The 13,760-nt window shown below is 34.5% G+C and overlaps 1 protein-coding gene across 1 annotated transcript in view; it reads left to right on the forward strand.

Moving 5' to 3' along the window:
- Positions 1 to 2,824, forward strand: part of LOC138072381 (inositol polyphosphate multikinase) — a 50,797-nt gene extending 47,973 nt beyond the window's left edge. Inside the window, exons 5-6 of the mRNA XM_068963474.1 lie at positions 1,026 to 1,107; positions 2,202 to 2,824. Coding sequence (XP_068819575.1) covers positions 1,026 to 1,107; positions 2,202 to 2,824 — 705 coding nt within the window. The remainder of the gene's footprint in view (positions 1 to 1,025; positions 1,108 to 2,201) is intronic.
- The last annotated feature ends 10,936 nt before the right edge of the window (positions 2,825 to 13,760 follow it).

Genomic DNA, 13,760 nt, shown 5'->3' on the forward strand with positions numbered 1-13,760 from the left:
TTAATAATACAATATTCTTGAAATTGGCTGAGAGTAGATCTTATATACACACTAAAAATTAGTTAACTGTATGAAATGGTGCATGTGTTTATTTTCTTGATCTTAGTAATCAATCTACTATGTTTAGTTTTAATTCAGTTGCTTAGTTGTGTCCAGCTCTTTGAGACCCTATGGACTGCGGCACACCAGGCCTCCCTGTCCAACCCACTTCAGTATCCTTGCCTGGGAAATCCCATGGACAAAGGAGTCTGGTAGGCCACAGTCCATGGGGGTCTCAAAGAGTGAGACATAAATGACCGATTAACCCTTTCACTTTTCCATTTAATCTCTTTTACATTTTATCTTATAAGTACTTTGCACATAAGGTTCATGCCTTCTGTTTATTCCTTTGTTTAATTTCTTAACTTGATTTATAAATGGAGTCTTACATTTTCTAGTCAGTTGTTTGTATATATGAAAGGTTATTTTCTATTTACTAATTTGTACTGTCACCATTTCAGGTTTTTACTGTTTGTGTTAACTTTTTAAATTGATTTTTCCAAATATATAACCCTTATGTACAAAGGGTAATATTTTTTTCCTCCTTTTCAAATTATGCCTCTTATTTCTTGGTAATCTATTTGGATTTGCTAGAAGCTCTGGAACAATATTAGGTAATAATAATGATAAAAGGTATTGTAGTAGAGTAGTTTTTGTGGAAGTTTCTTCTGTTTTAAGACAGATACTTCCTTATTTCATTTTTAAACTTGAGACTAACTTTTGATGGATTGAAATGGATAATTTTTTCATATTGGAAATACTTAACTATCTTTTTAGAGAGTTTTCATCAGTAGTGGATATAAATATGCTAAATGCCTTTTCAGCATCATTGATATGACACTATGACTCTCTTTTTTCATCTTAAATCCACTAGAATGAATTATATGAGTAGATCTTCTCATCTTTAGCCATCCTTTCATTGCTGGGATAAAACCCCCAGGGTTAAGGAGTATTCATTTTTAATATTCAGTATTTTTTTCTGACAGGTTTATCATGTTCATTCTGATAGCTATGAGACAAAAAACCAGCACTATGGAAGAAGCTTAACAAAAGAAACTCTAAAGGATGGTAAGGATTGAAAAACCATACTTCAGTGCTTTTTATTATTATAGAATTAATCAGAATAATTCTAAAGTGATTTCAGTTTTAATTCTTCTTTGGTGTAGTGATTCAATTCTCAATTCTGTCTTAACATATATACTTCTAAAATGTGTATGGCCGAGATATTATAAAAGCAATGATAAAAGACTTGCATATATAATGTTCTGTTAAAGTTTATTATTAACTGTACCCAGGATGAGGAAGAAATTGAGTAGTGTAAATAGTTGAAAAAATGTTTATGCTTACAAAATACTCATCTACGATGTGCTCTTAACAGTTGATACTTGCCTTGGTAAACTTAACCAATAGCAAGATAACATTCAGATTGGCTCTATATTAAAATATTTCTCAGGCCAATATGAATATATATTTTTAGCAGTTTTTATACCAAAGTAGGGGAACAGCAAAAATCAAATTCCATGAATTCCCAAATATGATAAAATATGCATAAATAATTTTAAGAGGCCTAATATGATAGGTTAAAACATTAAGTCTCAATATTGAATAACATACTTAACTTGGACTACTGCTAGTCTGCAAAGTGAGCTCACCTTTTGTGAAAAGGCTGGTTTAATTAGTATTGTTGAGAGCATGAAAAATTAAGTACAGTTATGATTTGGTATTTTGGTAATGGGCTGTTGACATAATTGAAAATGATTATGCTTTGACTCTAGGTTCTAGATTAGTTCATGATTCTAACAAACATATAGTCTTACTATAAAATTCTTCATAATAGCAAATGAAGCAAATCTTGGAATCCTGTTCCTTAAGAGAATATATATAGATGGCACTAAACTAGTAGTCTACCTGTAGTAAATTTCTTGTCTAAATAATGTATTTTGCTTTACTTAAGTGTCATTTGTATGTTTTCTAAGAAGAACATCTTCACCAGAAATTAAGTTGGGCTCCAAGATTCTGTGTTTAACTGGAATTCTTATCTGTTTACTTAATTGCAGGGGCTGATGGGAGAAAGTTTAATAATTGTATCTAAGATGAAATTACTTTCCAAGTGATGGTTATTACATAATTTCATTATAATCCTAGTATTTTCCTTCTTATAGGAGTCTCCCATTTTTTTCATAATGGATTCTGCTTAAGAAGAGATGCTATTGCTGCCAGTATTCAGAAGATTGAGAAAATTCTCCAGTGGTTTGAAAGCCAGAAGCAGCTTAACTTTTATGCAAGTTCATTGCTGTTTGTTTATGAAGGTTCATCTCAGCCAACTACTACAAAATTGAATGACAGGACTTTGGCAGAAAAGTTTTTGTCCAAGGGTCAGCTCTCAGACACAGATGTACTGGAGTACAATAATAACTTTCATGTGTTAAATTATACAGCGAATGGAAAAATAGAAGCTTCAGTGGGTAAAAGCTTGTCCAAAATGTATGCTTGTCACAGAAAAATGTATTCAAAAAAGCATCACAGTCAGACTTCATTGAAAGTTGAAAATATAGAGCAAGACAATGGGTGGAAAAGCATGTCACAGGAGCATTTAAACGGAAATGTACTTTCCCAACTGGAAAAAGTTTTCTACCATCTTCCCACTGGTTGTCAAGAGACTGCAGAAGTAGAAGTGAGAATGATAGACTTTGCTCATGTGTTCCCTAGCAACACAGTAGATGAGGGATATGTTTATGGGCTGAAGCATTTAATTACTGTACTGCAGAGCATATTAGACAATTGAATCTTTTGCTGCAGTCTTTTAAAGGGGTGGGGCAATCATAACAAAGAGCAGCAGTTAATAACTCTGCACTTGTAGTGCTGTGTAAAAAATTTGTATTGTGAGTCTACATTTTGTCTTTATACTTTTGGTAGAAGAGTTAACTTTTTTATAATCTTACTCAGGAAAACTAATTATTTGTTCATTAAAAAACTATAAAGAGTAAAGAAACTTAGGAATGTTATGCAGGGAATGTGGTGGTACGTGGCTTAAATGTCTGTTGGCTCAAGCAAAATGCAAACTATTATTCAATCATAATGAGTCTAGTTTGTTTTCTGTAGCCATTTATCATGAAACCTCTGTCTACCTGGCCATGGTGAGCCATATCTATAACTCATTACATTATTAAAACACTTAAAAAAATGTAGAAAGCATAGGCTGATATCCTTAGTATTGCTATGTATGAAGTTATTAAAACTGGAGAGAATTCTACAGAAAAAAGTTATTCTTTAGGTTTTGTATTAAAAGTTCAAACCAGCATATCAAAAGGTGCTTCTTAGTAAAATGATTTAGAATTATTGCATTCCAAAAGCAGATTTTTTCCTTTCATTTTCACTTATATACATACTTCATGAAAAAGATCATTGAAATGGATAAAAACAACAACAACAAAAGTCTTAAAATTAAGGGCACTTATTAGTCTTGCCAGGGTTAGGGAAAAGAGAAGATATTTGCCAGGAACAAAATATTTTTTTTTTTAATGTTTAATTTATGAGAAAATTGGAATATGTATTTATTACATTGTGACAAGTATTTATAAACCATAAAGTACCTTGCCTTTTACTCTGTAGCTTCAAAAAGATGGATGATTGAAGCTCTTTTTGTTTCCCCTTTAAATAACTCATTTTGAGGTTTTTCTTTTATAATTCATGTATTTATATGTGCCCTTTTAGTTAAGCAGTGGTATGACTGTATGTTGCTAAAAAGCGTTTTTCAAAATTCTAATAAGCAGTGAAGGACAACATTCAGTTGTCAAAAATACTGTGTGTAAATTAGTACATCATACAGAGCTTGGTGCATATCTAAATTCATGCTTCTGTTTCATTCTTACTCAAAACAGTTTTATATCATATTCAAGAGAGAGATTATAATTTAATTTCATGAAAGGGACAGTGCTAATTTTCTTGGAAAAAGTCGATCTGTAAGTATTATCTCTGTTTCACATTCACCACCTTAAAAAAAAAAAACACGTTATTTTCAGAAACATTTAAAACTTTGAAATTAAATTTGCAAAAATGTTAAATGTTTGTTTTCATTGAACTTTGATTTACCAGCAAAATGTCTTAAGTAATTAATAGTCTTGTCATATTCTTGGAAGTTGTTTTAGAGTTGTAAACTGTTAGGCTCTTCCCTTTCTTTCCCCCTCAGAATTAAAATACCCTTTTTTAGTGTGAAGGAAAGTATCACAGTTTTATCCCACCTTCCCAACCCTCTCTCTGAATGTACTTTTGTAATCATCTGAGCACAAAGAGAAGTATGAAATTAATTCTATGCTTAGTAAATTTATTAAGCTTGTATACCTTTAAAATTCACATGCATTTATTATAGCAAAATTTGATTATTTTACATTTTTTATTTAGGGTCAGTGTAGGTATTTTCCATAAGGACTTCATATGTTTGCCTATTGCCTAAATGGGTATTGCTGTAGCTTTTTTTGTGGGGATGAAATTCAAGTCATAGTGAATAGAAATTTTGTTTTGCTTTTTTCATCCTACAATGTGGACTTTTGTTGTTGTTGTTACTTGGATAGTGATTCAGTAAATCTTAAGCTCAGATAATTAAACACTATTTTGAATCTTAACAAGATACTTTTTAGTATGGGATAGTATCAACCTATTACAATGAATTAATAAATTTAAGTATTATCATATTTTTTGTGCATTTTAGCTCAATAAAATGTGAATCTGTTGTTCCAGATTTTCTTTATCCATATTTAGAAATGATAGATTTGTAAAATCAGTGTCTTACCTTTTTGATAGATAATGTTTTGTTTTTATAAAGTGAGAAATACTTTTATCTTTTTTTCTTCAGGGAAGGGATTCACCTTTTATTCTGTTTACATTTTTTTTTTTAATCGCTGTTATTCATTTGGTGTTATTGTATAAGTAAGCTTACATGTAAGAGAACAAGTATTGGTTTTTGGTTATCTACATGTGACTATTTTATTGTCTAGTCCAATCATTTAACATTATGCTGAAATTTACCACTGTGGGGATGAAAGATCACTAGTCACCAAGCATATTTAAACATTTAAATGTTTAAGAAATAATAATAAGGATATAGTTTGGGTTAATAGGATTACCATAGTTTCTTCTCCCTAGAAATCATAAATAATGATTTTTGTGTGTTTCTTATGAAATGCACTCATGAAAAATACTTTAATTATGGATAGTGAATAATACATTTCTCTAATAAAAATTTAAATTGTATAATAGTTTTATAATAAAGTATTTACAGTAATCAGTATTTTAATATGGATAAAAGTTGCATAGATTCAGATAAATTTAAAATTGATGATAAATGCTAAATATTTTATCTAAATAGTTTTTCAAGAAACAGTTGTGAAAATGTGTGTATTAAATGACTCTAAACTGGAGCATGTGGTATTTTCAACTCTGTATTCATTATTTGTTTAATGTGTCTGGAAATTGTACTTTCTGTGCCTCTTTACACTACAATTTGCTATTGTGGGGCTTTAGATTGTGTTCAGCTGAATAAGATTTTTTTAAAAATTTTAATTGAGTATAATTTACTGTTTTATGATTTCCAAGATCTTCATATCTCTGTACCATATATATATATGTATTGTATATCAAATTTATAATGTAACAAGATAAAATTAATTTTCAGAGGTATTTCAGTTGCAGTTTTCTCATTTCATGCAACTGAAAACACTTTTGTTTCTAGGATTTGGAATATTAAAGAACATGTAGGATGAAAAAAAATGGTAGAACAATGAAAGAATTTTATTTGTGAAATTACAGAAATTCTGTCCACTATTTTAAAGCATTGTCATCATTTTAGTACCATCTGCTCTTAGTAGTTTGGCATTTGATACTGTAAAATTTGATTTGCTTTAAAAATTGTTTACAGTGCTTTGTAATAATCTTCCTTATCCAGTGCCTTTAACCTTGATTTGATATATTTGTAGCCTTGGTTATCCTTCCTTACATCCTGTAATATCTTCATAGCCTACACTTAAATTTAAAAAAAGTCACTTTGGTCAAGTGAAGAAGTAGCAATTATCTGCCAGTGCTTTGGGAAAATATGTAATGTTGTCTATGGAGGCCAGGCATCTTAGTTCATTCAGAAATATAAATGGGACAAACATTTTTAACCCCTGAATATATAGTTGTGATCCAATCAGACAAAGCCCTAATATTTCTAACATTCTGTCTAGATTGACTGGGTTCAGGGCTAAATGAAAATAGAGATATGGAGAAATGCTTATTTAAAGGTAATAGTTAACTAACATTCAACTTCATGGGAAGATAAGTAATTGAGTTGAGATGAAGCGACTAACAATATGTTAGAGGTTAAAAATAATAGTTTGCCGCATTGTACCCTCTATTTGACATTTGAGTTCAGCTGTAATTATTGATAGCATTAAAAGGCCTTAATTTTTCTTGCTGGTAAAGGTACGTGTACTTAGACTGATCATTTAGAGTAGTATTTTAACATAGTATTACTGTGAAAAACATTCCATTACAAATTCACAAGCAAATTACTGCACGTTTAAAAAATTGTACTTTTCAATTTACTGCAAGTGTTTTAGACCTCTGTCTTCAAATCATAGGTATTTTAATTTGGCAATGAATATGAAATTACTTTTTGACTTAAATGGTCATATTACTAAAATGCTTATTAATATTTTAGGAAGGTTAGAATCTCCATGTTTTTGGATTTAATATTTAAATTCTTATTACTTATTTTGATAGTATTTAGTAAGAGGAAATAGTACCCATGCAATTAAACAAATTAGAATATACTGTAAAGAATTGTTTTTTTTTTAATTGTTGAAATTTGTCATCACTGGGGTTAAATTTTGGCCTGGTATTCACTTACAATATACATTAACACATTTAATTATGAAGTAAAATAGTCTTAAGTATGATGTATGATACACCTATATATAAATGAAAATGGTGTGCACAAAGACACTTTACTGTGGGAACTGAACTGGAAGATTTATGAAAGCATGTGAAATTGCACCTAAAATTGTGTTGTTAGTGACTATGCTAAATTTATTGTACTTGATGAATGAATGTATTTAGTCTAGTCAAAGTTACTTTGGTTTAAATGTCTAAACAATGTCTTTTTTAAAAAGTGTAATTTGTACTATTGATGAGGGGGGTATTCTTGGACTGCAGGGGTTGTTGTCAATGTGTGATTTGTGTTTTTATAGTGTCATCTAATGTGATATACCAGTTTTTATATAAGTGATATTTAGGTAATTCTAATAACTGTATATTTGACCATTTATTAAAATGTTTTGCATTGGAGCTTTTTTCAGTAATTGTGATATGCTCACAGACTCCTGGTAATTTGAAAATAACTTATTCAACAGATATTTGAGTACATGTTATATACCAAAAACTATAGGAATCATTGGGGAGTCAAAGATGGTTAAGACAAAATATTAATAGAAGTGTATGCATTGGAAATGAAAAAGTATGTAGACTATTTTGTATTAATATTTTTTTCTATCTTTGGAATCAGCCTAGTAGGAGGAATAGACTATAAGAGAAAAATACTGACTTAACTGTGAAAATATATACTATAATTTAAAACTTCAGATATAGGTAAGATATTTTTGCATGTATTTGAAACTTCATGAGTCACTTAGTCTTTCATTCATTGATTAAGGAGAGCACAATCTGACATCTATCTACCCTGTATCATGCACTGTATTTGGCCTTGGAGATTCTAAAAAGCTGAATAAGGGATCTAGTACTTGGCCTCAAGATATACACTGTCTGTTAGAAGAAAAACATGTAAATGTGGGGAAAATGTTATTGGGGCTATGATGCTTATTTATCAATACCCAGCAAAGATGGAGAAGGGGAATCAATTCTGATGGCATGTAAGAGGGTGAACACTTCACAGCAATTGTGAGTCAAAGCTCTCAAAGGTTGTGTGGTATTACTCATGCCTGCTGCTGTGCACTGTAGGGAGAAGCAGTGCTGTGTGAAGTACACTCCTTCAGTATCTTTGGGATTGGTTTCAGAAGCCCCCACAGATACCAAATCCACAAGTCAAGCGCCTCATATAAAATGGCTAGTACAGTCAGCAGTCCATATTCATGGGTTTCAAATCCATAGATATAGAGGGCCTGCAAACCATATGTAAGTGGACACACCCAATTGAAACCTACAGTCTTTTTAAGACAGGCTCTTTAAGGAAGAAGGAAAAAAAAAGACTGCCTGCCTAACCACTGAAAACAATAGGGAAATCCACTGCCATGGTCTCCAAGTTATGGCTAAGTATAAGAACTAAATAGAGCCTGAAATGAAATAATAAATGAAAATAATAGTAGTATAATTAAGAGTGAAAAGTAATCACTTGGAGATTTTTTTTTAAAATGCAGATTCTGATTCAGCATGTTTGGATGGGGTTTGTGATATTCCTGATTCATGGACCACACTGAATAGCAAGGTTTTCAGAATGTTTTTGTGTAAGGTAGAGTGTATAGTGGAACTTTATCCAAGAAATAGAGCCATTTGAAAGCTAGGAGAGTTCTGGGAAAGAAAATGGTTTACAGTGTGAGAAAATAGAATCAACAAGGGTTCAAGGTAATGGCTATTCTGTTAGGCCATTGAACCTTCCTTTTGCAACAGATCTTAAGAATTCTGTAATCAAATCATAGACATTCATTTTCTGTTATTTGCATGTGAATGTTGACTAATTTGCCAAATGAAGAAAACATCCTATATATGCTTGATAATTATGTTGTACCTGCCATCTAACAACATTCTAGAAGTGCTTTAGGCATAAATGACATGGTATCATTAGCTTAGATACTCTGAAATAGTCAGATCTGTGTGTTTCTAAGAGAAGTTAGTTAAAATTGTTATTTAAGTTAATATAATTTGACAATATGCCTTGGGGTGGGCAGAAAAAAGTGATGAATGGTGGAAGAACCATGTGGACATGTTAGTCTATGGGAGAATGAAAGAGTATCACCTCACATTTTGAAGAATATGAATTTAAGTTAAATATATAGGCTTAACTTAGAGATTATAGAGCTTGGATCCTGTTCAAAGAGTATCTTTGTTGTAAATTTGTTTAGAAGCTATAATACAACTTTAAGTTCTCATCCATCTTAACTTCCGTTTTTCACTCTAATATGGTTGACTGTAACCCATTGTAGTTTGAGCAAGCTCTGGGAGTTGGTGATGGACAGAGAAGCGTGGTGTGCCGCAGTCCAAGGGGTTGCAAAGAGTCAGACACAAAGAGTCAGACAGAGGCTGACTGAGCGACTGAACTGAACTGAACTAAACTGAACTGAACCCATCTAGGTTATGCCAGAGGCAGAGAAGACAGTCTAAGTTGCAGTAGCCTGGCTACCCTGTCAGCAATTATTGCTGCAAACACCTCAAAATGTAAGTGGCATAAACAGCTAACCATCTTTTATTATTTGTATGGATCTGTAAGTTAATTGAGTGGTTCTGCTAATCTTGGTTGGACTTGGGCACCTATAATCAGCTGGCAGGTTGGCTGAGTGGGGCCTAGTGAGGATGGGTGGTGAGCTAGTCCAGTCAGGCAAGTCCAGGCATTTTCTCTTAATAGTAGTTTCAGGTCCAAGAGATGATTGCTAAATCCTGAATCAGTGAGGGAGGACTCTACAGAAAGACATGCCAGGAGGCCATAGTGCAATCAACAGCATGCTCTAATCTCAGACCAGCTCACATGGGGCCCCAGAAAATCAAGTCATATCATGTCATTAATGGTCCATGGTTTTTTATCAGGAAGAAGTATTAGATCAGGTTCAGTTCAGTTCAGTTCAGTTGTGCAGTTGTCTCTGACTCTTTGCGACCCCCTTGAACTACAGCACGCCAGGCCTCCCTGTCTGTCACCAACTCCCAGAGTTTACTCATGTCCGTTGAGTCAGTGATGCCATCCAACCATTTCATCCTCTGTCGTCCCCTTCTCCTGCCTTCGATCTTTGCCAGCATCAGGGTCTTTTCCAATGAGTCAGTTCTTCACATCAGGTGGCCAAAGTATTGGAGTTTCAGTATCAGTCCTTCCAATGAATATTCAGGCCCGATTTCCTTTAGGATGGACTGGTTTGATCTTCTTGCAGTCCAAGGGACTCTCAAGAGTCTTCTCCAACACCACAGTTCAAAGCAGCAATTCAGCACTCAGCTTTCTTTATAGTCCATCTCTCACATCCATACATGACTACTGGAAAAAACATAGCTTTGACTAGATGGACTTTTTTTGGCAAAGTAATATCTGTGCTTTTTAATATGCTGTCTAGGTTGGTCATAACTTTTCTTCCAAAGAACAAGCATTTTTTTAATTTCATGGCTGCAGTCACAATCTGCATTGATTTTGAAGCCCCCAAAATAAAGTCTGTCACTGTTTCCACTGTTACCCCATCTATTTGCCATGAAGTGACGGGGCTGGATGCCATGATCTTAATTTTCTGAATGTTGAGTTACAAGCCAACTTCTTCACTCTTCTTTCACTTTCATCAAGAGGCTCTTTAGTTCTTCGTTTTCTGCCATAAGGGTGGTATTATATGCATATCTGAGGTTATTGATATTTCTCCTGGCAAACTTGAACCTTGTGCTTCATTGAGCCTAGTGTTTTTTTTGATGTACTCTGCATATTGGTTAAATAAGCAGGGTGACAGTATACAGCCTTGACATACTCCTTTCCCTATTTGGAACCAGTGTGTTGTTCCATGTCTGGTTCTGTTACTTCTTGACCTGCATACAGATTTCTCAAGAGGCAGGTCAGGTGGTCTGGTATTCCCATCTCTTTTAAGAATTTTTCACAGTTTGTTGCAATTTACACAGTCAAAGTCTTTGGCATAAGCAATAAAGCAGAAGTAGATGTTTTTCTGGAACTCTTTCGGTTTTTCGACAATCTAGTGGATCTTGGCAATTTGATCTCGTTCCTTTGCCTTTTCTAAATTCAGCTTGAACATCTGGAAGTTCACAGTTCATGTACTGTTGAAGCCTGGCTTGGAGAATTTTGAGCATTACTAGCTTGTGAGATGAGTGCAATTGTATGGTAGTTTGAGCATTCTTTGGCATTGCCTTTTCTTTGAGATTGGAATGAAAACTGACATTTTCCAGTCTTGTGGCCACTGCTGAGTTTTCCAAATTTGCTGACATATTGAGTGCAGCACTATCACAGCATCATCTTTCAGGATTTGAAATAGCTCAGCTGGATTCCATAATCTCCACTAGCTTTATTCGTAGTGATGCTTCCTAAGGCCCACTTGACTTTGCATTCCAGGATCTCTGGTTCTAGGTGAGTGATCACCCCATCGTGGTTATCTGGATCATGAAGATCTTTTTTGTACAGTTATTCTTGCCACCCTTTCTTAATATCTTCTGCTTCTGTTAGGTCCATACTGTTTCTGCCCTTTATTGTGCCCATCTTTGCATGAAATGTTCCCATTGAATCTCTAATTTTCTTGAAGAGATCTCTAGTCTTTCCTATTCTATTGTTTTCCTCTTATTTCTTTGCATTGATCACTGAGGAAGGCTTTCTTATCTCTCCTTGCTATTTGTAACTCGGCATTCAGATGGGTATATCTTTCCTTTTCTCCTTTTCCTTTCGCTTGTCTTTTTTTCACAGCTATTTGTAAGGCCTCCACAGACAACCTTTTTGCCTTTCTTTTTCTTGGGGATGGTCTTGATCACCACCTCCTGTACAATATCACAAACCTCCATCCATAATTCTTCAGGCACTCTTGTCTCTTAGATCTAATCCCTTGAATCTATTTATCACTTCCACTGTATAATTGTAATGGATTTAAGTCATACCTGAATGGTCTAGTGGTTTTCCCTACTTTCTTCAATTTAAGTCTGAATTTGGCAATAAGGAGTTCATGATCTGAGCCATGGTCAGCTCCCAGTCTTGTTTTTGCTGACTGTATAAAGCTTTTCCATCTTTGGCTGCAAAGAATAGAATCAGTCTGATTTCTGTATTGACCATCTGGTGATGTCCATGTGTAGAGTCTTCTCTTGTGTTGTTGGAAGGGGGTGTTTGCTATGACCAGTTCATTCTCTGGCAAAATTCTGTTAGCCTTTGCCCTGCTTTATTCTGTACTCCAAGGCCAAATTTGCCTGTTACTCCAGGTGTTTCCTGACTTCCTACTTTTGCATTCCAGTCCCCTTAATGAAAAGGACATCTTTTCTGGGTTTTAGTTCTAGAAGGTCTTGTAGGTCTTCAAAGAACCGTTCAACTTCAGCTTCTTTAGCATTACTGTTAGGGGCATAGACTTGGATTACTGTGATATTGAATGGTTTGCCTTGGAAACGTACAGAAATCTGTCATTTTTGAGATTGCATCCTAGTACTGCATTTTGGACTCTTTTGTTGACTATGATACCTACTCCATTCTTCTATGGGATTTTTGCCCACAGGATAGGTATAATGGTCATTTGAGTTAAATTCACCCATTCCAGTCCATTTTAGTTCGCTAATTCCTGAAATGTCGATGTTCACTCTTGCCATCACTTGTTTGACCACTTCCAATTTGCCTTGATTCATGGACCTAGCATTTCAGGTTCCTATGCAATATTGCATTTATAGCATCAGACTTTACATCCATCACCAGTCACATCCACAACTGGGTGCTATTTTTGCTTTGTTTCCATCTCTTCATTCTTTCTGGAGTTATTTCTCCACTGATCTCCAGTAGCATATCGGGCACCGCCTGGCTTGGAGAATTTTGAGCATTACTTTACTAGCATGTGAGATGAGTGCAATTGTGCGGTAGTTTGAGCATTCTTTGGCATTGCCTTTCTTTGGAATTGGAATGAAAACTGACCTTTTCCAGTCCTGTGGCCACTGCTGAGTTTTCCAAATTTGCTGGCACATTGAGTGCAGCACTTTCACAGCATCATCTTTCAGGATTTGAAACAGCTCAATTGGAATTCCATCACCTCCACTAGCTTTGTTCATAGTGATGCTTTCTAAGGCCCACTTGACTTCACATTCCAAGATGTCTGGTTCTAGATTAGTGATCACATCATGACTATCTGGGTCATGAAGATCTTTTTTGTACAGTTCTTCCATGTATTCTTGCTACCTATCGTCTGCTTCTGTTAGGTCCATACCATTTCTGTCCTTTATCGAGCCCATCTTTGCATGAAATGTTCCCTTGGTATTTATACCAGACCACCTGACCTGCCTCTTGAGAAATCTGTATGCAGGTCAGGAAGCAACAGTTAGAACTGGACATGGAACAACAGACTGGTTCCAAATAGGAAAAGGAGTACATCAAGGCTGTATATTGTCACCCTGCTTATTTAACTTCTATGCAGAGTACATCATGAGAAACGCTGGACTGGAAGAAACACAGGCTGGAATCAAGATTGCTGGGAGAAATATCAATAACCTCAGATATGCAGATGACACCACCCTTATGGCAGAAAGTGAAGAGCTAAAAAGCCTCTTGAAAGTGAAAGGAGAGCGAAAAAGTTGGCCTAAAGCTCAACATTCAGAAAACGAAGATCATGGCATCCGGTCCCATCACTTCATTGGAAATAGATGGGGAAACAGTGGATACGGTGTCAGACTTTATTTTTTGAGGCTCCAGAATCACTGCCGATGGTGACTGCAGCCATAAAAGACGCTTACTCCTTGGAAGAAAAGTTATGAGCAACCTAGATAGCGTATTCAAAAGCAGGGACATTACTTTGCCAACTAAGGTCCAT

This window comes from Capricornis sumatraensis, unplaced genomic scaffold (assembly GCF_032405125.1).
Source record: "Capricornis sumatraensis isolate serow.1 unplaced genomic scaffold, serow.2 scaffold13, whole genome shotgun sequence".
NCBI classification, from domain to species: Eukaryota; Metazoa; Chordata; class Mammalia; order Artiodactyla; family Bovidae; genus Capricornis; species Capricornis sumatraensis.